This window comes from Acanthisitta chloris, unplaced genomic scaffold (genome assembly GCF_000695815.1).
Source record: "Acanthisitta chloris isolate BGI_N310 unplaced genomic scaffold, ASM69581v1 scaffold25636, whole genome shotgun sequence".
Taxonomy (NCBI): Eukaryota; Metazoa; Chordata; class Aves; order Passeriformes; family Acanthisittidae; genus Acanthisitta; species Acanthisitta chloris.
This window is the reverse complement of record NW_008676860.1, coordinates 3690-31590: the sequence shown is the minus strand read 5'-3', so window position 1 is coordinate 31590 and position 27901 is coordinate 3690. Positions and strand designations below refer to the sequence as shown.

General features: G+C 47.8%; 1 protein-coding gene across 1 annotated transcript in view; it reads right to left on the bottom strand.

The window, feature by feature from the left end:
- Positions 1-384: 384 nt before the first annotated feature.
- PTDSS2 (phosphatidylserine synthase 2) overlaps positions 385-27901 on the bottom strand; it is a 29864-nt gene continuing 2347 nt past the window's right edge. The window contains exons 2-12 of the mRNA XM_009076300.1: positions 23222-23323; positions 17892-17974; positions 14051-14118; positions 12308-12442; positions 11247-11297; positions 9337-9450; positions 8016-8134; positions 7211-7325; positions 5341-5486; positions 1699-1884; positions 385-529 (exon numbers count right to left, since the gene is read on the bottom strand). Coding sequence (XP_009074548.1) covers positions 385-529; positions 1699-1884; positions 5341-5486; positions 7211-7325; positions 8016-8134; positions 9337-9450; positions 11247-11297; positions 12308-12442; positions 14051-14118; positions 17892-17974; positions 23222-23323 — 1264 coding nt within the window. The remainder of the gene's footprint in view (positions 530-1698; positions 1885-5340; positions 5487-7210; positions 7326-8015; positions 8135-9336; positions 9451-11246; positions 11298-12307; positions 12443-14050; positions 14119-17891; positions 17975-23221; positions 23324-27901) is intronic.

Genomic DNA, 27901 nt, shown 5'->3' with positions numbered 1-27901 from the left:
TCTCTGTACACCCCCAAACAAGTGTTCCTAATGCCCAAAGTCACACAGAACTCCCACAGTTCACTGGGAATAGGTCAGCAGATCCCTCTGTGCTGTGCTCCAAGCCCCTGTCTCCACACCTGGTTTCCAGGAAGACACCCCACACCTGGAGAAGGTCCCATCTCGCTGTTAGGGTGTTGGTTCTCACCTCCCTCCACACAGACCTCCTCCAGCCCTGCCTGGGTGACACGAGGAGAAAGGGCTGTGTGCCAGTGCCATCTTTCCCCGAGAGGAATTCCACAGGCTGGAAAGCTAACAATGACAATTAGGAGTTAGGTAGGACAAGGTTGGGACTGTGCCCCAGGCCTGCTCGAGCACTGAGTTCCTGTCAGGCCCCTGTGTTGCTCAGAGCTTCCTCTCCTTCAGTTTGCTCCCATTGGGCTCATCCAGCAGTGCTGAGTGTCCGTCACCGTTGCTCAGGCATTTGTCCCTGTCGTGCCTGTGCTCCTGCTTCTGCCTCCTGATCTCCTTGTACCGCAGAGTGATGTCCCTGGAGCAAACACAGAGAGCACAGGTCTACCTCACAGTAAGAACAATAAGGAATTCTGCTCTGGATGAAGCTCCCTTGGGATAACTTCACTCATTGGAGCCTTTGGCTGTGCATTTCTACAGCTGCTGATGGCATTGATTCAGTGGCAGTTGGTGTTTCCTGCTGCTGGCCTGGCTCTTCTCACCTCTGCCAGGGCACAACAGCCTGTTCTGCAGGAGCAGCCACTGCTGCCTCCTCTACACATCACTGCAAGTCATGGAATCATGGAATGGTTTGGGTTGGAAAGGACCTTAAAGCCCATCCAGTCCCACTCCCTGCCATGAGCAGGGGCACCTTTCACTGGCCCAGGTTGCTCCACGCCCTGTCCCACCTGTCATGGAACAATCCCAGGGATGGAGCAGCCACAACTTCTCTGGGCAACCTGTGCCAGTGCCTTAGTACACTCCCAGGGAAGGATTCCTTCCCAACATCCCATCTAACCCTGCCCTCTGGCAATTTGTACCTATTCCCCCTTGCTCTGCCACTCCAGTTCCTTTCGAGTTCCTCCACTCTAGGTTCCTTGTAGGCCCCTTCCCAAACTGGAAGGCAGCTAATCCCTTCAGCCCTGTGCAGCTGCTTCCACGGATTTGCTCAGGGCAGCATCCACACCAAACACGTCACTTGGCTCCCTTGTCCTGACCCTGGGACAGCTCAGACCACCACAGGCTGTTCTGGCAATAAGGCTGTAAAACACCTTTGTCTTGTCTAACTTGGAAGAACAATAAACCTCTGATCCCACCTGCCATCTTCCCTCCCCTGGGAGCCCAGGTGCAGTCAGGCATTTACCTGTTCCCTGCTCCTACAGCAGCACTGACACAGGCAGTGCCACAAAGTGCTTGATCCCAGAACCCTGGAATGGGTTGGGTTGGAAGGGACCTCAAAGCTCATCCAGTTCCAACCCTCTGCCATGGGCAGACACAAGATGATCCAGAAAGAAAACTGCCAGGATGAGGCACAGAGAACTCCCTGTCAGTTTGCTAACTGACAATGCAGCTGCAGCTCCCCAGGAGAGCTGTGGCCTCTCCAGGCAGCACAGAGGGGTAACAACAGCGCATTTGAGGACAGGCTGTTGCACAAACCCCCCTAAGAGCCAGGCCAGCCCCAAAAGCAGCAGTTCCCACCCCACTCACCGAATGAAGAAGCGCCAGGCTGTCCAGGTGAGTACCAGGATGATCCCCAGGATCCAGCACTGGGTGATGTAGAAGGGCAGGGAGAGGGTGAGGGTGTAGGGATCGTACTTGACCACGATCAGGAACTCCGTGGCAGTAATAGCAGCAACCAGCCAGGCCTGCTGGCCCAGCTTCTTGTGGAACTTCCTGCAAAACAAACACACACAAAACCTTTTACTGTGGTAAAATTCAGGATTTGGAGAAATCTTCATGAACAGAGAGGGCAGTAACTTCATTCAGCTTTGCACAGTTCTTGTCTGGGTCACACATGCACTAAGCCTATGCAAGCTGACAACTTTCATGTTGGGGTTACTTGTGTTTCCTCTCAGAGGCTCTGAAGCCACATGCAAAGCTCAACTTCATCACCACATGGTGCAGGGAAGTGGCTCCATTCTCAGGTAAATCCACACAAGACAATTACCTGAGCAGTCTAGACCAGCTGGGGTTTGGTATACAGTACCAAACAGGAGCTCTACGCCTGCATTTCCTCTGCAAACATCAGCCACACTGCCACAGATTTAACCCCTCTGGAATTGCATTCTGGAGCTGACTCGCTTGCCCAGGAAGTATTCAAGGGGCTGTCTGCCGCCAGACAGGACACAGCTTGATGCAAGCAACATGTCCATTTATTGTTGTTTTTCACAAATCCTTATAGTCCCTTCGCTTAGCATATTCCCTGCTGATTGGCTTGTTCTAAACATTAGGTGTGTACCAACTGGTCAACCTAAGGCACAACTTGTTGTTTTACCCCAGCAACATCCCAACTCGGGGCTGGTGAGCCAGCACGCAGAGCTTTCTGTTCAAGGGTCCCATCTCCACACCTACTCCTCCCAAGGCCCTCAGGCAACAAGTCCTAACACACACATCCCCTGACTAGCCCAGACATGCTGGAGCCTTGCTGAAAGCAGCCAGGCCACTGCCCACAGCTGTCAGTACTGATCTTGGAATGGTTTTTAAGTTGGGTGATCCTCCCCTTCCCACATCTGCCCATGACCTTTTGGGTTTCTCCCAAGGCATCCATTGTGCTGCCCGCCTGGCCTCACTTAACCACAGTGAAATCCTGTTGCTCTCATCTGCTCCTTGCACCCCCTTGGATTGCCAGCGCCTGAGAAGGGAACTAAGCACAGAGAGAGCCAACAGAACTTCTCCTCCCTCTCCTGAATCCAGGGAGTCCCTCAGTGAAGCACACAACACACAGCTTCCCACATGTCAGGCCCACAGTCATATTTCACACCAGTGCACAGTTCAAACTACACAGAACTGTCCAAATACATTGGAGAAAGTGGAATAAATCAAGTGCAGGCTCTGCCTGATGCAGAGGGGATGAATGCATTCCATTCTGAAAGGTATCCTGCCTGGCCCAGCTTGGATGAAAGGCTCCAGGAACTGCTCCAGTGGTTCAGGTGGTGACAGATGAAGTGGGCAGAGACCAGCCTTAACAGAGGGGTAGAGAGAGGAAAGGAAGCAGCAGCACCCACTGGGAATTACAGCTGTTTGGATAATGGGGGCAGCTTTCTGCTCTGCTGATCTTCCTCTTCTGTCATAATTTCCTTTCACTAACAGAATCACAGGTAACTCCACCGCAAGAGCTGAGCAGACCCTAAAGCTGCTGAGGAAGAGAGTTGGTTTCCTGCCCATCTACTCCCATAAGATTTCAAAGAAAAGCTCTTTTTCATGTAGGAATGAGATGAAAATTCCTGGCCTTGATGCAGACAAGTGGAAGTGACAGAAGACTCCAAACCAGGAATACACGTCAAGGCCAAATGCTACAGAGTGTTGCATCCAGACCTGGTGAGGAACCCTTCACACATCCTCAGAAACTCAGAGGCAGTCAGGAGAGCAGTGGTGTGTAAGAGCTGGAGAACGCCCTCACCCCTCTCCTCGGACTATGGCAATTCCAAGGACTTCCCTGTCACCACACTCAGCCCAAGGTCCTGCACGCAAAGCCCCAGGACTGTCTGCAGATCCTCAGAATCCTGAATGGGAAAAAGTCTTCATATTGGAATGTCACAGGTTTCTAGATCCAGTATCACAGGGCTGGCTGAAAAGATCAGTTTATCCCAGACAATCCCATCACCACTAGACAAGGAGCCATGGTTCTGTCAAGAAGATCAGTGGAATATTCCAAGCTTTGGGCATTTCCAAAAGGAGGATGTCAGGAAGGTTTGCCATGTGCTCTTAGCTGGGAGCCTCTGGTACAGCCTGCTCTCCCCAGCAGCTTCCCCCTACAACATCACAGGGAGAATCCAACAGGATTCCCTGGTTCCAAATGATGTGCAAGTGAAAACACACCTAGTGAAACTGTAAATGGGGGCAGGTCATCTCTGCCTGGATGGGCTGGAATGCACCAAGGAATCAAAGTCTGGCTGCAAAAGCCTCTGCAGTGAAGGTACCAGGTAAGACAAGTTCTGCCTTTCTGCAGGATCAATGAGGTCAGCTCTGAGGGGCATCAGCAGAGCCAGGAACCTCAGAATTTGCGGGCAGTCACCTTACCCACCAAGGAACACAGCAGGAGGTGGTGGTGGAGGCGATGATGAGGACATGCAGCTTGGCATGAGCTTCTCCAGCTCGCTGAAAGAACAGCACCAAATGAACAAGCAATGAGGCACCAAATGGCTCTCCCAAAGGTGTCATGCCATGTGGTTGAAGAGAGGGCAAAGGAGCTTCTCCAACCCAAACACAAGGCCCAGAAGATGAGTGGTGCTAAGGAGAGGAGGTCAGCAGCGACAGGCAGAGACCTCTTCTTACCTGTGACGTGGAGGTGTGTCCCAGAGCAGCAGGTCCAGCAGCAGGGGCAGGGCAGCCTGCCACTGAGGGATGTCTGACACCCCACTGAGCAGTGTGGGGTGGCCCCTCTTCCCAGTTCTAGGAGGCAAAGCCTTGCAAGGGAAACTGATCTTCAAGGAGTGTTGGAACCCTAAATTCTGAACACAGACACTGTTTGTGTTGGTCAGTGACAGACAAAGGACACCCCTGGAAGCTGCCTCAGGCTTAGGGTGTGACTCAGGCTACTGGGGACATTGACAGAAAAGGTGATTTTGAGGACAAAGCTTTCCCAGCTCTCACATGGTCTGCAGAGACTGGAGCAGTGAGGACAGGTATGGTGCTGAGTGGGCACAGTCTGAGGTGCATGCACTGCTGTCTGTGGGTGTGCTCCACCTTGCTCCCGAGGGCCTCTGACCTGCATGAGGATGCCAGGAGAGCTCTGGAGGGGCAGGGACCAGCAGGAAGCCAGCTCAAGGAAAGAAGGGCCTTTAAGGGTCACATTTATTTTTCAGTTTGGGCACATCCAAAGATGCAGTTCCTGTACATCAGTGTGGAAGTGCTGCCCACCAGCCAGTGGCACTGCAGCTCAGCTACACATCACATTCCCAAAGGAGATAACTGAAGGTAAAACAGTGGACGCAGAGTGCCCAAAACAACAGCTGCTCTCTGACCTGGGGCAGTGAGAGTGTTACCTCCAAAACACACAAACACAAAGCAGATGCTCTGGGCTTCAGGACTGTTTGTCCCTGACAAGCTGAACTGATGCCAACAAGCTGCAGCAGATCCAAACCAAAGCCAGTGGAGCTGAGATGGGAAGTACAGAGAGTACAAGCTTACGGGTCATCCATGAAGTCATAGATCTCCCTCATGGCCACTCCTCCCACGTTGACAAAGAACACCAGGCGCAGCAGGACCAGGTAGTGCTCTGGGGGCATCCACAGGACAAACTTCAGGTAAAACGTGTTCAGCTCTGCCAGTAAAAACTGAGAGAAAGGACACTTTAATTACACTTGGAAAAATTCACTAGATGAGGCATGGAATCTCTCTTTCTCCCTGCATGACTCCCCTCACCATCTCTCAGTCCTGCCCAGCACCACTAACTGAACCACCAGCAGCTGCAATAATCACCACCAACACTTGGGTTTTTACACCTTTTCTGTGCTGGAAAGAGGCATTAAAAACCACAAGAGAAAGCTGGACAAGCACTGCCCCTAATTTTGAACAAGTTCTACAAGTTTCTGACTTGAATTGCCTGCACAGCTACTGATAACAAACCCTTAAAGGCAACAACTTCTCTTTCCACTGTCATTTAAAATCTGGCTGAGAAGCCCCAACATAACAAGAGACATAAGCTGCACATCCCAAGAGCTTTGGTTTGGGTGCAAACATCACCCTCAAATCCCACTTGGGAGAATTGGTTCTAAGTTTAGAGCAAGATGTTCTGCAGTGAGCTGCCTGCAATGGGATCAAGGGAGCAGACAGACATCAGTTTGACACTTCAAAAGAAATGAAAACAAAGGGCATTAAGCAATGCTTAAACCAAAAGCTGAAGCTGCTTAGAACCTGTCAGTTGCTGGGCTGTGCTAAAAGAGACATTATTATCCCAAAGTCTAGCATAAATTCACTGGAATCTCTCAGCTGCTGCAGCACCTAAACCCCAGTTTCTTCGAGGTGCAACTAGTACCTATCTGGAGAAACACATATGTGATTTATACTTCTTTATTTGTTACTTCTCCCACAAAGGAGCCTTGGCCAGCCTGGGGTGTCATGTGAGCTTGGCCAATGCTTCTGCAGCAGAAATCAGGTGCTGTGAGCTTGTTCTAGCAGCTGTTAGAAACACAGAGTAATGTCCTGTGCCACAGAGTTAATGCCTGGTGCCTCTGGAATCACTGCCAGGGTCACAGGGTTGGTTTTAGTTAAACTTCACAGCTGCTGAGTTGGAATAAGTTTGAGTTGCTCAGAGCAAAGCCAAGTGACACCTGATGGAGGCACAAAGCCTAAAGTTCCCTGGCTGGTAAAGGGCAGGAGTGGGGAAAAGCACCTAGACTGCCCAATTTATCCTCCTTACCAGTGTCACAAAGGCAATACCTGTGACTGTGAAATGATGAATTCCAGATGCTGCATTCCCACAAAACAAATCCATCACCCTCTCAGATGCTGGAGGGGGCAGTCTGTCCCTCTGTGTGACTGCTGGAGCAGCCAACCTGTTCCTGTCTCAGTGGGGGCTGCTTTACCAGGATGGCGTTAAACACCATCACATGCTGAGTGTGCAGTGAAACATAAAAGAAGACAAATCTAGGCTAATTCAATTATTTAAGCCTATATAAAAATATGGTCTACGACAGAATTGTGCCTCAGGAGCTCTGCTCAGAGAAGCCAAGGCATTAGGTACAGCCCTTTCCAGACCTCTATCTACATAAAACTGAGAGAAACGAGATGCTTCCACCCAAATCCAATGCTCTGGGGAGCAGCAACTTGCTAAAGTTTATGTTGATCACATTGCCAACCAGAAGTGTTCAGCAAACAACTATTCCTGCAATGAATCTGTAACCCAGAGACACAGACATACACCCCAGTCCTGTGGGACTGGGGAGTGATCTCTTCCAGCCTCAGCTGCAGGAGTATCACCACTCGGAGATCCAGCCCGAGTCACTCGGTTGCTATGAGAGCAGAAAGGAGATGGCAGAGAAGGCAGAGGTGTCCTCACCACAAAGATGATGCCGCAGACGGCGAGCCAGCGGCGCAGGCTGGAGGCTGGTTTCCACTCAAACTTCACCCAGCTGTAGGGGGTGAACTGGAACACAATTCTCTTCATTTTGCCTCTGTAAACACCAAAACACCAGTGCAGCTTTGAGAAACAGCAGGGGGGAGACATCTACCACCATTCCCATTTGAGATAGCACTTCAGGTATGCAAAACATCTCCATTTACTCCATTAAAATCACCATTTAATGAGATTAATGAGCTACAGAAACCTCTCACTTGGACTATCAACTTAAGCTTTAATATCCTACACCCACTGCAATAAGTGATGCCTCAGTTCTGCTCGGCAAAGACACCACAGAGCAGGATGGGTCATTACTGGCACCCAACTACAAGGGATTTATTAGTTTCGTTCTCAGTGTCCCAATCCCTGTAGGGCTGTGGTTACCCAGGAATGCAGTGTTTGCACAAGGACCAACCAGATCCTTGCTGTGAGTGAAAGGGTGTGATCCCAGTTTGGATCCCAGCCTCTGCTTTAACAGTGGCACTAAATCAACTCACTTCCACAAGCTGCTCTCATTCCCAGGCATCAGGCAGTGCTCAGGGCACACAGATGTATTCCCAACAATTCCATTCCCAAGTTAACTACATTCTCCCAAACAAGCCTCCCTGCAGCAATAAGTCACCGGATCCTCAGGTCACCCAAACACCCAGGAACTCTTTAACCCACATTAACCAAAACATCCATGCCTTGAGCACAGGCCCAACCTTTGCATTGTGCCTGTGGAGCTCCTCCCCCCACAACTCACTTGTAGGTGGGAATGTTCCAGAGTCCTTGCCACTTGTATGTTTTCAAGGAAAGCCAGGACAGAGTCTTCATCCCGCAGTAAATCCCTAATCCATTACATAGGATCACGTCCATTATCCACTGGAAGGAGAAACACACAGTCATGCTGGGGAAGGGACACGAGCTGGGAACAGGGAGATGTGACAGGCGCACACAGGAGGACGTGCTCTGCTCACAGGGACTGAACATCCCAAGCCCAAACACAGCACAGGGGATGGCTGTACTCATTCTCACCGTCAGCTCAACTCCACTCTTGAGAACTCCACAAACACACCTAAACCTATTCCTGACTCCCTAAATCTGAATCTGGCCCTGGATTTCACTCTGCACAATAACTTCAGGTACTCCTGAAGCTTCTCCTAAAGAACTGACTCAGCTCCAGGCTCAAATGTGCCATTCAACACTTATTTCTGCCCCTGCTCTTATTGCCAAGTGCTAGTTCTGGAGATGCAGCTGAAAAACACACCCCTCTGTCCTCCCTGTACAAAGAAGTAGGACACAGAGTTATTTCCAAAGGTTTTTTGAAGGCAAACCAGCTTTGCTTGATGTCTTTATACATAATGCATTGACTTTTATAAATACAGCCACAGAGCGAATCATTCCAAGCTTGGGAAAGAGCCTGTGGGGTAAAACAGCCAAAGCAACACGAGAGCAGAGCTGTGTGCTCTGGTGCAGAAGATCCTGATGGCTCTGGCACCAGGTTACATCTCACAGGGAAATAAAACATCATCTAAACGGGTGTCCCTTCAAGCCTGAAGTCCCTCTGGCCTGAAAACACACACACACAAGCAGTGTTTTAGGACAAGAATACAGACCATCATGTGCAGAGACCACACAGCTCTTCAGTGAGGCTAAATGTTTACCTTCTAAATGCTTTTTATAAAGCACAGACACTGCAAACACAGCACTACTGACTGTTTTCACACAGCAGCGAGGAGAGGTTTGCATGGAAGGAAGAGCTGAACACAAAGTGCACTGAGTCTGGTTGTTTTATCAGGCAAGGAAAATCATTCTCTGAAAACTTTATACTCCAATTTTTCACTTTTTCTTAATTTCAGACTTGATGAAAGTATTTGTAAGTGCTACGGAAGAGCTTCAGATTCTTTCTTTGGTGTGAAATGAATCAAAATATTTAACCCTGGGCAAGTGTTTGAAACCCACAGAATTTATACACACAGTGACAAACACCTTAGGGCAGCAGCAATCATACATCTCTCAGCTCTCACCATTTCCCACACCTCCCTTTTTATTCCCAAGTAACTCCTGACCCCTGTGGTACATACGTGATCCCACCAGCATTCACTGAAATTTGGGAGCTGATGTTCCAGGCTGTACTCCAGGAACTCAAACATGACACTGATGATCATGCACATCCACCAGTCCCGAATCATCAGTGTCTGTGGAAAGGGAGGAAAAAGTCTTTCAGAGGGAGAAAAAGTCTTTTAAACACAACAGCTGCTAAAAACTACCACCAAAATGGAGCCTTGCACACCAGAGTGAGCAGATTCACACACCACTTACATTCATGCCTTCAGAAACCCAAATAACAGAGAATTCCATAAGTCCTGGACAGACACTGCTCAGATTTACAAGTTTTGCAACAGTATATGAAATATTATTACTTTTTTCCCCTTAAACTCCCAACTTCTGCCCTCAGGACACAAAGGACACACACAGGGTGTGCGCTGTTCACCAGTTATCTCTACAGCTGTAGGTGTTGTCTCCAGTATCCAGAAAAGGATCAGGGAGCTCAGGACAACTTTATTTCCATGATGTGATGGTCTAGTAAAGCCCAATGCTCACAAGCCTCTCAGCTTACCACAGAGGCAGCACAGGAGACAAGAAGGACACTGAGGAGTATAGATGATGACATAAATCCCACCCCGTGCAATAATAGAGATATAAAACCCACTCCATGGAAGAACAGACATAAATCATTGTCATTGAGACAACACACTCAAGCTCCAGCATTTAATAAATAGCTTAATATTTAACATATTTAATATAAAAATATGCAATGATCCAGAGGAAATCCAGCAGGAAGTTCCCTCCCAGCTCAGCAGCCCAGGAACGAACACCCTGAGGGGCTGCTGGACTCTGCCACTCAGGCTGCAAGTGACAAGGGGATGTGTCACCTGAAGGATCAGCATCTGACAAAAACCAGCTTCTTCCACACCAAGATAAGGAACAGCTGGACTGAGCAGACTGGCATATGGAATTCTATCCCACTCCAGCTCCTCAGGAATGTGTTACTACTCCCCTTATGTCTTGGCACTCACAGTTTAGGCTTTTTTCCTCAGTATTACTTCTTGGTAAAAACAAACACAGAATGGAACTGAAACGCTGTTTTGACACTTCAGTTTCTAATGGAATTCTCTTGGATGAAGAAGATCCAAGCTTTCCAGATTTCCAGCTCTGTTTACTAGCAGAACAAGACACTAACAAGCTGAAATCCAGGTCTCCCCCGTGCCCAAACTCACCTCTGGTTATGGGGGAAACCCCAGCCCAACCCAAACCAGTCCCAGAACACATCTGCACTTCAGAAATGGAAACACAAACCAACAGTTGCAGCTTGTTTGTAAAACAGCTTTGTCAGTCTGTTATTTATGGTGATCCTGTGGGTAACAACCCAAACAAGGTCTGCAGGGGCAAAATCAATGAATTAGCAAGTCTGATCAGGTTAAAAAAGCTAATGTTTAGACCAAAGTAATTGGCAAAACACATGTTGAAGGTTCTGCTAGAGACAAGCAGAGCTGGAATTCCTTCCACAGTTGGTTGGTACTGCCTAAAAAGTAACAACAGTTAAAGCACTGCTCAGTGCAATGGTTTAAAATCCTGACTTGATGCCACCGAGAAAGCAGCAGGAGCAGCCTATCATCACAAATCTGTGTTTGGCAACAGCAGACTGTCCCTGCCTGCCCCACACTCCACTTCCAAAGGTCATTCCTGCCACAGGACTGAAGGTCCTTATTGATCTGAGCCCAGAGAAGGGAGGCTACGACACAGCTTTGGAAAGGAACGAGGTGACCTGGCATGGGCAGGGCAAAGAAAAAAAGGTGGGGAAAGGCTTTTCACGTGTTCCAAACACAGCCTGGTATGAGTGGTGTGTTACAGACACAGGTTCACAGCAGCAGGGAGGCAGTAAAAGCACAGGAGCTCTGTCACACAAGGGCAACACAAGAGCCATTCTCACCTTCAGGTACCAGCCAAAAAAGTGAGCAGGAACAAATCCATCCAGCTTGTCCTGTAAAGCAAGAACAGAGAGTAGGTCACTACACAACAAACAATAACCTGTTCTTAAGCCTTGGGGTTTTTTTTCCAAGGAAAATGCAGCAATAAACTTCTGTTGTTTCACAGAAGATTTCAGGTTTTGTTCCTGAGTACAGTGACCAAACAAACTGTTTTCAAATACAAATCATCAATTTTATGGAGCAGAAATTGGGATTAGGATGGTGTTGATAAAGCAAAGAGCACCTGTTTAACGCTGAATGTCCTGTTCCTTGCCTGAAGAGGGGACAGGAACAGAGTGGGTTCAAGCCAGAGCAAGAACATGGACTCCTTCCTCAGGAAGGAATCCAGTAGAGCTTCTCCAGTGTTACCAGCCCTGCCACCAGTGCCCTCCCCTCCCAGCTTTGATGCAAGACAAGAACAGGATATCAGCTGGCACTGATCCCATTATTCCAGTCCCCAAGGCACTGCAGAGCCAAAGGATTTGGTGTTCCTCACTGTGTGCACCGAGGGAGCTGTTAATAACAAAGATTCCCCGGCCCTTGAATTCAAACCTTCTGTTTGCCAGTGAGAAACAACAACCTGATGGATTCTGGGACTCAAGAGAAGGGCAGATGATATTGTGGGAACAAAGTGGAAGGTATCTCTGCCCATGGAACTACATCATCTTTAAGGTCCTTTCCAACCCAAACCATTCTGGGATGGACTTTGTGCCTCGAGGTGACTGAGAGGAAGATTCTTTAAGCACACAAAGAAATCCAAAGCCCTAGGGGAAAATTTGACATCAACAATGTGAGACAGAAGGGCTGTTAAATAGTTTAACCCTGGGAAATCATGTAATTAGGATCCAAAGAGACACATGTGATGGACAGCAAAGGTCAGGAAAAGAGAAATGAAGAAGCCGAGGAGTCAGTCATGGCCTGGGTTATGATTCAACACTCAGAAACTCACAACTACACTTTGAAGAGTTCAATTAAACAATCTTACACTAAAAAATCCTCATTGGCAAGTGCCTTTGCTCCTTACCCAGATGTTGTGGAAGGGATCAGTTTCATTGCCTGGATCATAAATAAGGCAGTTGCCTCCATAGTCTCTCTCTGGCAGAGGAACCCCTAGGTGAGGATCAATGTACTTCATGAACTTCCTCCCATCCTGCACAGTCTGCAAAGGACACACAAACCAGAGTTCCCCTCAGGGATTTGTGCACAGAAAGTATAAAGACAAATAACAACAACAGTGATCTTCAAACTGAGCTTTTTGCAAACTTGTTGCAGAACAATTCTTGGAATCTATCCAGGCCTCAAAGGCCCACACACATTCCTGACTTTCTGAGCCTCTAAGCCTAAATATTCAGGGGGAAAATGGCTACAGAATGTCCTTAATATTACCTAAAGATGAAAAATCAGTGATCTTTAACTCAGTTCCCTAAGCCAATTGCCATCCCTCCCAAAAGCTTCACACAACTCATCCTTCCCAACACTCATTCCCAACAAGGTCCCACTAGCAGCACGGGTGATAAACTTGAAGCAAACAGCAAGAACTGACCAAAATGACCAACACTTGAACTAATTTGCTGTTAACTCAGCCACATATTTGCTGTATTTATTTCCCAATGAAATTGCTAATTGCTCAGTGTTGTGGTCAAGGTTTTACTCCAGAAGTAATGTGACATCTGTGCCAGACAGATGTCACATACTGTGACAGTACAGCAGGACAAAGCCAAAATTCATGAAAAGAATCATAAAAAAATGATAGAATAAGGCACTGGAGTCACACTAACTCTGAGACAAGTCTCAGCCACGAGTCAGCTTGTGTTTGCCGTGAGCAAGTTCAGTCACCTGCAGCCTCAGCAGAATTTTAACCTCATTTAAACCTGGGCAGAGCAGTGATGTATTTTTAGTCAAGAGCTGAGCACCAGCAGTGATGTCCTTAGCCACTAAGTCACTGGTGACACCACACACTGCCAGAGGGAATTGCTGCTGGAATTCAGGACTACCCCAGTGCCACCCAGAGAAAATCAAGTGTATTATTCAGTCTGACTGAAGCTGCTCAGGGGAATCATGTGCAAGGATGGCTGGAAAACAAAGAGGGTGGCATGGAGCAGTAATAACATGGGAATGAGTTGGAAGTAAGTATTCCTCAGGGAAGATAAATAGAGGCAAGACATGTTCCCAGGTTCAGGCCTGGGAAAGGGGCAGAACTCCACTCCCTCCCAGCAGGCCTGAAAGAAACCCTGAGAAGACATTAGGGACCTGCACTGTACCCGCAAATTATGCCAAGGGGACAGGAATCTCCCTGTTGCCACTGACCTGCTGCAGGCTCATTCCAGCTGCCCATGAACCACCAGGCCAGGCACAAAGAAACAAGGAAAAAGGAGAACAAAAGGACAGTGTGGTGTTCCTGACTGCTCAGGAGGGTCCAGACAAGCCAAGCAGAACAAGAAATGCTGGAGCCAGAGGAAATATTTGATGGGGTGGAAAAGGTTTGATCACTTTGGTCAGCATTAACACCTTATCCTGTGTTCTGAACAAGAACTCCCTTACCAGCCCAGCTAAGAACACTTTCCCAGAGTGTCTGCCCTAACTGAAGGTCAGACCAGGTGAAATATCTGTTATCATTTCCCTCAACCTGAAAGTCTCATTAAATGGGACAATGATTCCATCTCACACAAATAAAGAGCATCTCCTATAGGCAGTGAAAACAACACCACAAAGGAGCTGATATCCACACTAAAGTGACATTCAGGAACTGGAGGGCTAAGTCACTTACCTGGAAGAGTATGAAGATGAGGAAGAGCTCATACACCACACTGACACACAGCCAGAACCTCCAGTAAGCTGCAGAGAGAGAGAAAGGGGTGTCAGCAAGTGTCCAGCTAACCAGCAATTAATAATTCACTTACTGCAACATCACTGAACAGAGAATCACACAACGGTTTGGGCTGAAGGGGCCTGAATGCCCATCCAGTTCCATGGGCAGGGACACCTTCCCCTAGCCCAGGTTGCTTCAGCCCCATCCAGCCTGGCCTTGAACACTGCCAGGGACGGAGCAGCCACAGCTTCCCTGAACAACAATTTTGCTCCAGGAAGGGATGCTCCCACCAAGTAGTTGATAAATCCCAGCACTCAAGCACAGTGTTTCCCACCCTTCCTCAGAGGCACAACCAGAAAGGATCTTCCTCTCCCAGCCAGGCTGCTGTGTGCACCTGCTGGAATTGCCCAGGCACTGACCAGGATGTGGGAGAAGGGACCAGGATGCGGGAGAAGGGACCAGGATGCAGAAGAATATTTCAACCCAGGGAACTCAGCAGTTAAGAATTAGAAGGAATGGTATGTGGTATCCACAGTGCTTCCCAGCAGTCCTTGAAGGAGAACTACATCCTTCCTGAACCTTCTCCCTGATCTAAGGTGCCTTGACCTGTCCAACCTTGGCTAAACCAGACACTCCTGAGACTGGCTGGAGCCATTTCTGGAAGCACAGCTTTCTCCCTGGACACAAGGCTGTGTCCTCACAGGGCACTGCAGAATCCCAAAGGGACATTCACTTCTACTTGGAATTACATTTAAAAATGCACCAAAGGCTTAGCAGGTGGTGGATGTAAGACCTGTGAGAAGATCTGGAACTCTCCATAATAAATGCTATGCAAAGGTCAGAGCCTGAGGTGTTCTCACCCTTCCCAGACTGTGATTACAGATCTTCTCACACCAAAGTAACTCCTGAATCCAAAGGGTGCACAAATTACAGTGTCTCCACATTTTCAGCTCCATCCTCAGTACCTCAGCATTCCTGGCAGGCTCAGCCCTTGGGTCACAGGCTCTGTGCCTGGCCTGGATGGAAGCTTTGTGCTCCATGAGCTCATTCCTGCCCCTGATCCATCCTGCTCCACCTTCATCGCCACACTTCTCCCTCCAGAACTGAGCACTTTCCCTCAGATGGCACTGCCAATGCCTGGAAATGCTGGTTTTGCTGTCCAATAAACCCTGTGAGGCAGATTTGGCTCTGCCCACAGCCAGGATGTCTATGAGGGATGTCTCTCTCTCAGAGAGCAGAGACACCTAAATCCTTCTCTGGGCTTTCCTGCTCCTCTCTGTACAGGGTTCTGGCAGCAGGAGCTGCAGCTGCTGAACACGCTCAGCAAAGAATCATAATCAACAATTAAGACGTGGTTCTGATTTGGTGTTTAGCTTTCTCACAGCTGACTCAAGTCCCCCAGAGGATTTGAAGACTACTCTGGGCCTGCACACCACAAGCACCATGTGTTCAAGGCTGTACAAACACTGTGTTCCCTCTCTTCCTGGACCAGTTATTTTTTGCATGTCTAATATTTGTTTTCCTTAAAAGCACTTGGCACCAGGAACTTCCCTCAAATGAGGGCTCTTTTCCTTACAGAATAGGCTTCAACTAACCATTTACACACCTGAGAGCCAAGGGATTCCTAGGATCAAGCACTAAACTGCTGCCATTGCAGGAGACCTGGGAACAGGAGATGAACACTGAAGGGCAAGGGGGACACTGGGAGGGTAGGAGGGACACTGAGAGGGAAGGGGGGACACTGGGGGAGGTCAAGGGGGACACTGGAAGCCAGTGGTTTACAAGAAGGAAATGGCAAATGGGCTAAAAGCAGGAGAAGTTGGTAAAGTCCTGCCTAAACAGCTATAGCTACTTCTTTCCATGGTATTTCTACAGTCTGGACTACAGTGAGGCCACTGGAATATATCCATGTAGCAAATTATTGGCTAAACTGGAGAAAATGGGAAGTTGTGTAAAACCAGTAGGAAATTGGTAAAGCTGGCTGAGCCCTGGCTCCAGCTGCCATGGCCAGTGATACTGAAAAGGCAGCCAAAAAAAGAACTAAAGCCCTCAGGCTGGCCAGATGCCACTGAGGTGGTGGCTGGGATCAGTTTCCTTAATGGCCTTAGTGCAAAGTAGGTTAATGACACACAGCAGAGAAGGCAGGGCCAGCAAGGAGAGAATCAGATGATCCCCAGGGACTGGGAGTGAGCTCCTAACACAGCTCCACATCCCAGACCCAGGAGGTTTTCCTGCAGCTCAACAGATGAAGCAGGAGGATTGGGGATTACCTGCCAGGTGAGTTGGCACAGGTGAGCTGTGTGTAAATACATCAGGGGGATAAAGCACAGCAAGAACAGACATTTAAACAGAATAACAACACTGGGCAGAAAAAGATCAGGAAAACAGAAGCCACCTCTGAGCTGGTGGTAAATTGGTACACACACACACTGAGTATCAGGGCTCCACCATCACTGCCAGCATTAGGGCTCAGGCCCAGCTGCCCTTCAGATCCAGCTTGAGGAGCTCAGGGAACAGATCCTGCACCTGCTCCTGGAAGAGCACCTGGAAGCTGGCTCAGGCACTCCACTGCCTGGGGGGAACTTCCCAACACTCCCTCAAAGTGGGGAGCGGCTGCCCATTCTGACAGGGCTGCCAGGCTGTGCCTGTGGAGCCTTCCCATGGGATGGGGATGGAGACATCCTGTCCTGAACCTTCCAGCAGGCACCTGGGGTCCTGCTGTGACTGGGGGAGCACCCACTGTCCTGGTGAACTGCTACAGCCCCTGAAAACACCTGCTCAGCCCAGTCCACCACTAAGGCAGAGGGAAGGTGAGATAAAGACAGGAGATGACAGGAATACATTCAGGATTGAGGTGACTGAATACACAGGAGCTTCTGCCATCCCCCTGTCGATGGACCTCTGGATTCTGCTGAAGGACACTCAGCTTCATTCCAGTGCTGTTCCTAGGACAGGAGCACACACAGGTGCTGGACACTGGCTCAGTCTACACCAGGAGTTTGCTGCAGAGACCTCTGACCTTAAGCCTTTCCCCTTCCAATTTGTACTACTTTGTTCCACGGGGCTAAAACATCCAGCCCAGACAAATCCACTGATGTTCTAAACCTGAGAGCCCTCAGGTATCACTGGTGTCCTCAAAAGGAGTGATTGGTTTTACAGGAGGGACCAGGATTAACTGTAGCAGAAGGAAAGACTTCACCTGACTGTAGGAGAGCTCAATGCTTTCAGGAATATTATTTAAGCCTATACAAATTCCCTTCATCCTTAATGATTCGCATCTAAAAATAGGCAAAAGATCAAAGATGTGAAAATATTTCCATACTTCACTAAATGGAAGAGGTTTTGTGTTCTGCTTTCAAGGCTCCCAGTCTGACAAGAAAACCTTAAAATCATAACCAAGAGCTTCTCATCTCCCACTCTGTGGCTAATGGAGCAGAGGGAACACAGTGCTCCAGCACTGGATACACAGTCACAAGTGCAGTCACAGTACAGAGAGGAGAAAAAAAGAGAGGCTAAAGAGTGGAAGTTCAGGTTACAAGAGCCTGGCAGCTCACTCAGAGCTTTGTACTAACAACAGGAAGCCAAAAAGGGAGATCCAAAGCAAACCTCCATGCTCCATGTAGCCTGGAAGCCCAGCAGGATGCTGTCTGGAGCCTGGGTGAAAGCCTATGTGCTAAGTGTGCAGTGCTAATGAACCTCTGTGATTATTTAATGACAACTTACCTTCTCTCCAGGCCACACAAACATTTCCCTTCACCATAAACCAGAGAGAAGCACTGGAGAGAGTGAGGTGACTTACCTGGGTGAGGCCTTGAGAATGGTCCATCTTTAGCTTGTGTCACCCCAAAACACAAGAACACCAAAATACTGGCAACGATCCCTCTGCAAGGGAAAAGAGAACAGCTGTTTGCTTGCTTCATCCTCCTCAGGAGGCTGCAAATGACATTTCTGTGATGTGAGAAACATCTGACCTTTGTTTTTTAACTGCTGAGCATGTCCATGATGAATGGATGCCTGTTGGAGATTGTATTCTAGGGCCATGGAGATGAATTCCTGCAGGTTTAATCTGGTTTCATGACAAACTGCCATCCTTGCCTCCCCTTCCCCACTGCTACTCACTTGCTTCCATCCCCTCCTTTCTGCTGCCATTCCCTAACACCTGGGCAGGCAGGTGAGGAGCCTCATCCAGCTGACAACCATCCAGAAAAACCACCCAGCGCATCAGTCCTCAAGATTAAAATCCCACACAATGAGGTGCACAGCGAGTCAAACACTTCCCTGTGACTGTGAGCAGCTTTTATTTCCACTTGGTCCCAAAAGCACTCAGGATTGAGCCATAGGAAAGCGCTCACTGCTCCACTAAATTTCCAGGAAATTTAATAAGGAGTTGTTATTGTTATCTTGCTGCTATTTCAAGAGTTGGAACTATAATACAGAGCCCAAAGAACAGACATCAAATAAAAATTTGGGCTCAGCCCAGGAGCCCAAATATACAGAAGACCCACAGCCCTAGGCATGGTCTTTTGGTTTTCATGGGATGAAAAGGTACAAATGAATCCAAAAGTGCTCTTTTTAATAGCTGAACTCCCACTAGGTCCTTCATGCTGTCTCATCGCACCTGCTGAAGGGCTGGAAAACTGGGAAATAGCTTGTTCCCTGTTAAATTGCCTGACTGTAAATGAAATGGCTCAGTCTGCAGGAGCCACAGAAACCCCCAAAAATTCAGACAGAAAACCCCCAATAATTCTGCTGCTAGTGAGCAAATGCTACACACTAGAACCAAAAGGAGATTATTCCTGCTTTAAATGTGTCAAAAATTCCTTTCAAAATAGAAAACTAAAGGATTTATGAAAACTATTTGGTGAAATTCACCTTTGAGTATAAATGTTTGTGCTGCCTGAAAATAAAAATAGGGTTTAGTTAACAGCTGTAACTCAGTTTTGCTTGCTTGAACACACTGAATGAGCTGCTGAATTGAGCTGTGAACAGACAGTTCTATGGGGATTTCCAAAGCTCTGGATGCCAAAATCCTGTCATCTGCCCTCAGATAATAAGAATATTCTGCATTTGGAGGCACTAGGTATATCTAGAAACAGCAGGACTGGCAACTGTGGGTGGGACAGCCTGCAACGTGTGTGGTGTGACAACACCCATCCCTGCTCACAGCCTCTGTGCCCAGCCATCAGCTGAGGGGCCCGAGGAAACCGCTGTGGGCCTCGTGGGTCATTTTCCTGAAGCTAGACATGACCTGAATCCAAATCACCACAGAACTTAGTTATGCTCCTCCTAAAAACCACTCTCAGCCCAACAGCAGCAGTGCTGACACACACTGGGGGTCAGACATACTCCCTTCAAGCTCCCCGTGGGAAGTCTGGATCATAGACTTGCATAATACCCACACCAGTTCCATTACATATTCTTTTTCCCAGTGGTAACTGCATTTTCTCCTTAGTATCACTAATGTGACTTCTTAGGAAGCTTCCCAGGCCTCCTCAGCAACCTGGCCTGAGTCAGGAATGCTCCAGGATCTCAGAGAGGCTTTCTTTTCCTCACCTGGATGGACACAGCCAGTGGGATTTCCTGACATGAAACACTAACTTGTGCCTACAAAAACCATTTCAGTCCTTAACCAAACAAGAAAGGAAGAACCTGGCAGCAGCTTGCTCAGCACAAACAAACTCTTGTTTGTGCTAAGCAGAGACACAGGACAATGCAGCTTGTCTGAGTAGCTGTGTGTGGCCCTTTGTGCTGGGATTCCAGCAGTCAGCTCCCACTCCCTGTCCCTTCCCAGGCTGCACCCACACTGGCACAGCTGGCACAACCCCCTCAGCAGTGCTACCAGCCCTGGTAGATGGGCACATGCAGGTTTGGCCTCCTTGGGACCTCATTTTCCTTGTGGGTGTTCAGCCCCAGCAGTTAGAGATCACCAACATGCAAACCCACTTGTCCCTGGATCTGTCCCTGTGGCTGTTCAACGACTGTCAAAACCTGGTGTGGAAAAGGCATCTCAGAAGAGACATTTCAGGGCTTGAAATTCAATGTACAACCCTGATGCACATAGGGCTTTAACTTGGATGTGTTTCATATGGAAAAAAACCCGAACTTTTTCCTGAGACCCCTTGGCATTCACAATTATTTGGGAGTTCTGGATTTGTGGATGGTATGCAAGCGAGGTGCTGAAGGTTTCTTTGGCTACTCTCAGAACTGGAGCTCAGTCCTGTCCCTCCTGAGTGCTGAACAGAGAACAAGGTGACAGCTGTCAGTCAGCATGGACTATTCCAAGGCTGTACTGAAGGCTGGAGGAACTGTGGGAATAAAGCCCTCATGGATCAGACAGGTCTGCAGCACAACATCTCTTTGCCTAATGTTCCACTGTCCTTACAACAGAGGCAGTTTGATCACACATGTCACAGGATCATCTGTGTGATCCTAATGAACTCTGACTAGATTTACATATAAAAGAACTCTATAAATCTTATCTTAAATAATCCTCCTTTAATTGTCGTGACCTGCTGCAGGAAGGAAAGTGCCACTAGAACACGAGACAGACGCAAACACGAATCTCAGCTATGGATACCACACCCCATGAGCTCAGAGGTTCCTGCTCTCAGTTGGGTTTTGTCCATCATTTCTCCTGATGATTTATTCCCTGAAACCACCATTCACCCCGCTCCTGAGAGCGACCACATGGAGCACTTTTCTAGGGTAGTAATAGGGTCATATAATCCTGATTTTGCAGGGATGACTCCAGTCCGGGAAACACAGGGCCAGTATGGCAATTTGGGAGCTTCACCTCAATTCACTGCTCTGCTTTGTGCACCTCCTGCAGCTCTCAGGCACCTCAGCCAGAGCTTGGAAACAAAGAAGAATGGAGGGACTGGAAGTGTGTGTTCAAGCTCTGCACCTATCCCCAAACACTGCTCCACTGTCAGTGTGCAGGAGGTGGAAATAAAGCCCCCTGACAGCTACGGACACTGCTCAGTGGTGACAAACCACTCCTAGTCATTAGGCAGTGAGTGTTCCCATGGGATAGCAGCACACAGGGACAGCCTCGTGCTGGCCTACATCTGAAATCAGAATACAACACAGCTCTGCATTGAGATCTCAGAGCAGGATAAGGGATCCGAAGTTATGGAAGCAAAAATCTGTGAAAACTGGGGCTATGGATATACTTGAGCACATTGTGACCATCCTGCCCTGAAATGCGTTTCTGTTCAGATACACACTTAAATATATAATTCCCTTGCTCAGATTTACACTTAAGGATCCAGGAACAATGAGATGTAAGAGAGCAGCAGGTTCCCAGACATTGCAGAAACTAAGAACAAGAGCTGGGATAGGGATTGAGCTGGAATCCTTCCTGCCTGATGGTGCTAAGTTTGGTGGGCAGCAAGACCTCAGCAGAGAGGCACATGGTGGGATTGCTGGGGCTGTGCTGTGCAGGGCCAGGAGTTGGACTCTGATGATCCTTGTGGGTCCCTTCCAGCTCAGGATATTCCATGATAGGCAGAGCTCACTGAGAAGGGACTCAGCAAAAGGAGTGTGTGGAACTGCCCAGGCACATTCATCCCTTCCAACCCTCCTGGGAATTGGGGCCAAGGCAGAGGGAAAGCTTAGGGAAAGGCCCACAGGACTTGTGGTTATATCTGCACTGATGTTTAGCTTGGAAAAAGGAATGATTTGGCTGAGTTAACTCCTCCCTCCGTGGACATGCAGCTTGGATGACCACAGCAACAGCCTGAACAGAAACAGGGATGTATAAAAGCTGGAATAATGGGAAGACCCTGTCCAATCCTCAGGATGCTGCTTTTGAAGCATTTTTGGTGACTAGATCTTGCAGACATGATCACAGCACCTTTGCCACTCCTTCCCTGGGATGATGCTGTGAGTTGGTTTAACAACTGGGCACAATATTCCCTGCAGTGAGTATACAAAAAGCAGCTTGTGTTTCCAGAGGGAGAGGTTCACCTGCTGACTCACCTCCCCTGAGTTTGTTTTTATCAAGCAAAGGCTCTAAGCTCAATAATAAGATATTCCACTGAGTCACCTTAGCTCTGCATCACTCCCTAAGGATGTGCCATCACCCCTCTTCTGGCTTTTCCACTTCCCTGTTCTGAACAGCCACTCCAGAGCATGTCACACCTCCAGCCTGGACCTCCTCATTGTAAGCAGGAATCAAATTACATTTGTTCACAGCAAAGCCTTTCAGAACCTTTCCCAGCTCCAGACAGCTCCCAGCGTGTTCCGTTTCCCCTCCATGTGTAAAATCCCAGCCCTTGGCCAGGCACTTCTATCAGTCATGCAGGATGACTTCTATCAGACTAGCTCAGGATATACCCAATTCCTGCAGTTCTAGGACAATGAATGTTATATCCTGAGTCACTTCAGACATGTACAAAAATAGGAAGAAATCCTTTAACAGCAAGTGGGGAAAAACCTTTTCTATTTCAGAAACCAGACTGGTAGAAAACACTGCTTTTCATGCTTCTAGCAAGGATGCTTTGCAGTGTGTGTTTAAAACACATTTAACTTTTTAAAAGGCCACTTTTCTACCTCCTTTTCCTTCCCTACTGTATTTAAAAAGAGGAATCAGTTTAATCACTGAATCAATTTAAATTACAGTATCAAAGGACCACATATGTCTCATTCTTTTTTCCCCAAGAGTTTCCCTTTGGGCAATTTTCATCACCAATAAAGAAGGATTTGTGTGGAAATCTTGAACATGATTTTACAAAAAGCACTCGAGTCAGAAAAATTTAGCCACAGTTCCCATCATTTAGAGATTATGGTTATCTAAGAAAAGGCTATTTTAAGCTAAAGAAGCAGAACCATTGCCAAAGAAACCCAACCAGTACTTCAAGGCTTTAGCAATTTTGTGTTTTGTTCTAAATGACAAGACACAGCAGCCACAGGTGTGACAGTGACACTAAGCTGATTAGAAATTCAACTCAATGATCAGCATCAAAGAAGCTTATGGATTTATGATCAGTTTGACACATTCTAAGGGTTCAGGCACTTCAGCAAGAAAGTGCACAGCTCCCTTTCTCACAGGATAAGAGTGTGGACAGTAACCTGATCCTACAGCCACCCACCTCCAAAGCACAGCTAGGAAACCCCCTCAGGTGTTACCTCTTTGTGTTGTAGGCTGTGTCCTGTGGAGTCTCTTCCAGCAAGGTCACGTAGCCCAGAGCACACGTGAGAATGAACAAGACTGTTAAGGTATGAGCTCTCCTGAAATCCAGAACAGAGAAAAATGGCATTAAAAGGCATCAAAACTTACATGTTCCCTGGTTAGTGCAGCCTCAGGAGACCAAATACAGCCAGGAGTCAGGAATACTGAGGGTTTCTGTACTGCACAGCACAGAGTGCAGAGCTCACAGTAGCACTACATGGGAACAGCAGCACCATGGGAAATAATAGCACTGGGTGCTAACAGCTGGATCTGAACAGCTCTAGGTCTGGCAGATCCATACCTGACAGTGCTGCTCTATTTCACAGCCTACTAATAAAAATGTTGGGAAAGCTTCAGGAAGAAATTCTTCTGGCACAGGCACAGGTTGTCCAGAGAAGCTGTGGCTGCCTCATCCCTGCAAGTTGGACGGCGTGTGGGGCGGCCTTGGCGATGGGAAGGTGTCCCTGCCTATGGCAGGGGGTGGGACTGGATGGGCCTTAAGGTCCCTTGAACCCAAAACATCCTGGGATTCTGTGAGTCCATCAAAAGAGAGCAAGCAAAGCACACTCAAAAGACCCAGGAGTTAGGGACAGGAGTGCAGCAGGTCACACACACACAGCTACACCCAACTACACCCACTCATTACCACAGAGAATTCTTACAGTGTCACATCTTATTTCATTTAAAGTTGACATTTCCTTTCCTAATGAGAAGCCATTTGTTGTTTTCAGTGGAAAACACCTCTGGCCTTAGCTGGGAAGCATGGGAAGTCTGTCCATGGAAGACCAAAGGATAAGACAGGAATTCTAGATCAGAGGACCACAATATCTAACATAAATTATTAAAACAACTCAGGTACATGTAGGAAGGTTAAAGAGGTAACCTGTGAAAGAAAGTGCCTGTATGTGACATATTTGTACAGACTGGCTCTATTTCCATTTCCTTTATCTATTCCATTGGAACAGCAGCTCACATTCCAACTCCGTATCATGCCAACAGACCAAGGTGTGTCTATCCAAGCTGTGCAGTACATGATAAACCCAAGTCATCCACTGACTTACCTTCAGCCAACCCACGCAGTAACCCACCACAACTGCTCTGAGAGCCAAGGCAAATGTGATTTTGAAGGACAATTCCATCCTACTCCAATCCCAGGCACTCACAACATCCTGCAATCCCCTTGGAAACAAGCAATACCTCATAAGCAGACTCACTCCTCTTCTGTCACTGCTCAGAGAGTTTGGCACTGAACTCTCTCCTTTGCAGTCCCCAGGACACAGACTAGACAGCTCCAGGAGAGAAACCAGAAGGATCCACGGGTATTCCCAGAATTAGCAAGGAATCAAGGTGTCAAAGCCCAGGGAAAGGCTCTGGAGCCACACTGCTGCTCAGCAGCTGCATCTTGCCTTGTGTCACCTCCCCAAGTGTCAGCACAGGTGATTGAGCCATCGCAGCCTCCCAGGCCGTGGGGCTTGTCCTGGATCCTGCAGCAACTGGAAAAACTAACCTCCTCCTCTCGCAGGAGGCAGAGCAGCAGGGACTCCCATCACACCATGGGCTTTATATATATACATCTTTATATGTATTTTTATATGCATTTATAGGTATATGCAATTACCACAAAACACCTACATTTGAGCATCAAAACCATCACATTAACTCAAGGCTGGTTTTATATTTTATGCCTTGTTTCATTGCTTAGTTTTGAAACTCCTGTCTCATATTCCACTGTACCATTTCACTGCCTGAACACCTACATGACTTTTACAGTGCATTCAGTGTTACACAAATTCCCAAAAAATCAGTGTTTAGCACATCCTCACTGGGATATAAACACCTCTAGAAATTCCTCTTACTGCACAAGGATGTCTAGTTCCCTTCCTCCTCATGGCACAGCAAAGGGTCAGTGTTGGGGAGCCTCCTGCACCCTGTTTTCCATGAATTTTTGGTGCCACAACCATAAGCTTGAGAGAGTCACCCAGCTGTCCTGTTCCAGGGGAAACTGTAGGCTCATCTCTCATCACTTCCCTTCTAGCTCAGCTTTCATCTCCAGTTGCACCAGATTCCCTGGGAGCAACTTTTCAGGGGGGCTGGTTAGTCATGTAAAGGTGCTTCCAGTGCAGTGTGAAATCCAGGAGCCAGGACGAAAGGATTTGGAGAAGGTTTGTCCTCTGGAAAGAGCAAGCTGGCAGCTCTACAGAGAGCTGAGTGGTGACACAGCAATGCAAGCTGCCAGAAGCAGCACACAAATCCTCTCAGAGGGAAAAAACCCAAGGAAATATAGACATATACCGTCTTTCCACAGCCGGGGAGGTAAAAACAAACTCCAGGAAAAGGAGAGGCACACAGGAGTGCTCGGGTGAGTGATCAGGATTTCACTGCTCAAAGGGATTGTTTTCATCTCCACACACACTTTAAAGTAACACACGGCAGAGGAAGATGAGCTGAGAACATCCCCAGCAAGGTAAGCACAGTGGGAATTACACAGAAAGGCTTATGTTCTCTTGGCCTGGAGCCTGGGAGGCTGCAAAGAGCTAAGCTGGGCACACCAGGAATCTTCCCCTCGGAATTAGGAGGGCGCTTGGGCAGCACGCCCGAGGCAAAGGGGGAAGAGAGCACACACAGCCAGTTCTAGGAGGTTTCACATCACAAACTCTGGGAAACATTGCCTGAAGTGTATGCACACAAAAATATCTAAGAGGATTCACAACAAATCCCAAACTTTTAAAAAGCTGGAACATTAAGTAGCTTATTCTGCACCACACATGTGGCTCCTTCCCCACTCAAACCCCGGAGACTGAAGGGCAGTAAGTCAGGTTTGGTTTACAACCCCCTTGCCCTGCTAATTCCAGTTCCAAGCAGAGCAATTCTGGCAGCAGCATCAGCCCAGCACACCTCTCCTGCACTGAAGCTCACACAAAAGCGGGATTTTTCCACTTAATGGGATTAAATTATCTTTCTCATGTTAAATCATCTCCTGTCACATGGAGCAACTGCAGGTTTGTCAAGGAAATTACTATCAATGCTTTTATCTTCCAAATGAAGTATATGACACACATGACCTACGGAAACTGCTGAAATCCCTCTTTTGGGGGGAGATCCCTGCTGGAAAGAAGACAGTAACACCCCGGAGTGGGTGCTGATGGCCTCATTCCATCTCCCACAAACTCAAATCAGCTCAGGAGGGACTACACCCTTGTTATCCACTGCTTGTTTGTCACAAGTGATGCAACAACTCCACTAAACACCACAACAATCACTGGAACACCATGCAAAGAATTTATTTATCCATGCTTTGGTCAGTTCTCCTAAGAGAGAAAAGATTCCTAAAGGAGAGCCAACCCAGTTTGCTTCTTGGGTTGGAAAGGTTGCATTGATTGCTGCTGCTGGAGAAAGGAGCTGTCAGCAAACCCAATTAGTCCCAGCAGTGACTTGTTCATTATTTCTTTGTTTACTCCAAATAATGGTAAAATCATGAAAGCATTGCTGAAAGGGATTTGTAAGCTAAATGGATGTCAGAGCTGGGTGTCCTCCACAAAACAACACATCACCTGGGAATTCTAAAATATGTCAGAGTACAACAAAACTATTCCTCCCACAGCAGCATAGGGTTTGTGTGAGGAGTAAGACATGGGAAAATGCAGCAGAGACTGAGAATAATTTAAAACCAACCAATATTTTGACATTCAAAATAAAAAGTGTAACTAATAGGGAAACTGCTGGGAGAGAGAAAGGGTTTGGGAACCTTCAACACAAGTCTAACCATACTAATATCCCTGTTGGGTGGAGGTTTAGGCTGTGTTTAAAGAGCTGTTTAAACCTTCAGAGTTCCCAAACCTGTCCCTATTCTTAGAGCAGCCTCACGCCTTGGGCACATCCATGGAGTCAATCACAGAGCTGATTGAATTTCCATATGGACTTGGGACACTCCAAAATAGCAACATGGATTTTCCTTGCTGTGAGCTTGTGCCTCTCCTCAGACTAGCACAGGGACACAGACCACCAGAGCAGCCAGAGCCACGGGGCAAAGCTTCAGCTAATCCATGCTATTCCTTTGAGCCAGGAGAAAAAACAAGTTTTCAAAGCTTCCCAAGTTCCCATTAGTTCCACAGAGATCTCAAGTCCCCCAAAAGCTCTGTTTTAATTATTAAACATTTTTATCTGTGTTAAATAATAATAATTATTAAACATTTCAATCCATGTCTCAGATATTAGTTTAGAGCAGTTCCACTGGCACAGGTAACTGGGAATTACAGGTAACATATTTTTTCCTCATTCCCATTAAAGCTTTGGGAGTGTGTTCAAAAAAAAAAAAAAAGGAATCTAGAGAATTCATGGCAGGCCTAATGCCCAGGTGAGGCACAGGGTCTCTCCAGAAAGATATTCCTTCTGCACTTCCAGCTTGAAGGAACCATGCAATGCCTTCCTTTGAGGAAAGGGCAATGCCATTCCCAGGAGGCATCCCCTCATCCGTGACCAGTTCGCGCACCCAACTGGAGCACGTGGCTGACTGGGATTGCACAAGTCTGTCCCAGCTCCCAAACCCTGCCAGGGCTGGAAAGGCACGGCTGGGTGACACAGGGTTCTGGAGCAAAGTTCCTCTGCTCCAGCTCAGCAATTCCACTGTGGTGAACCCT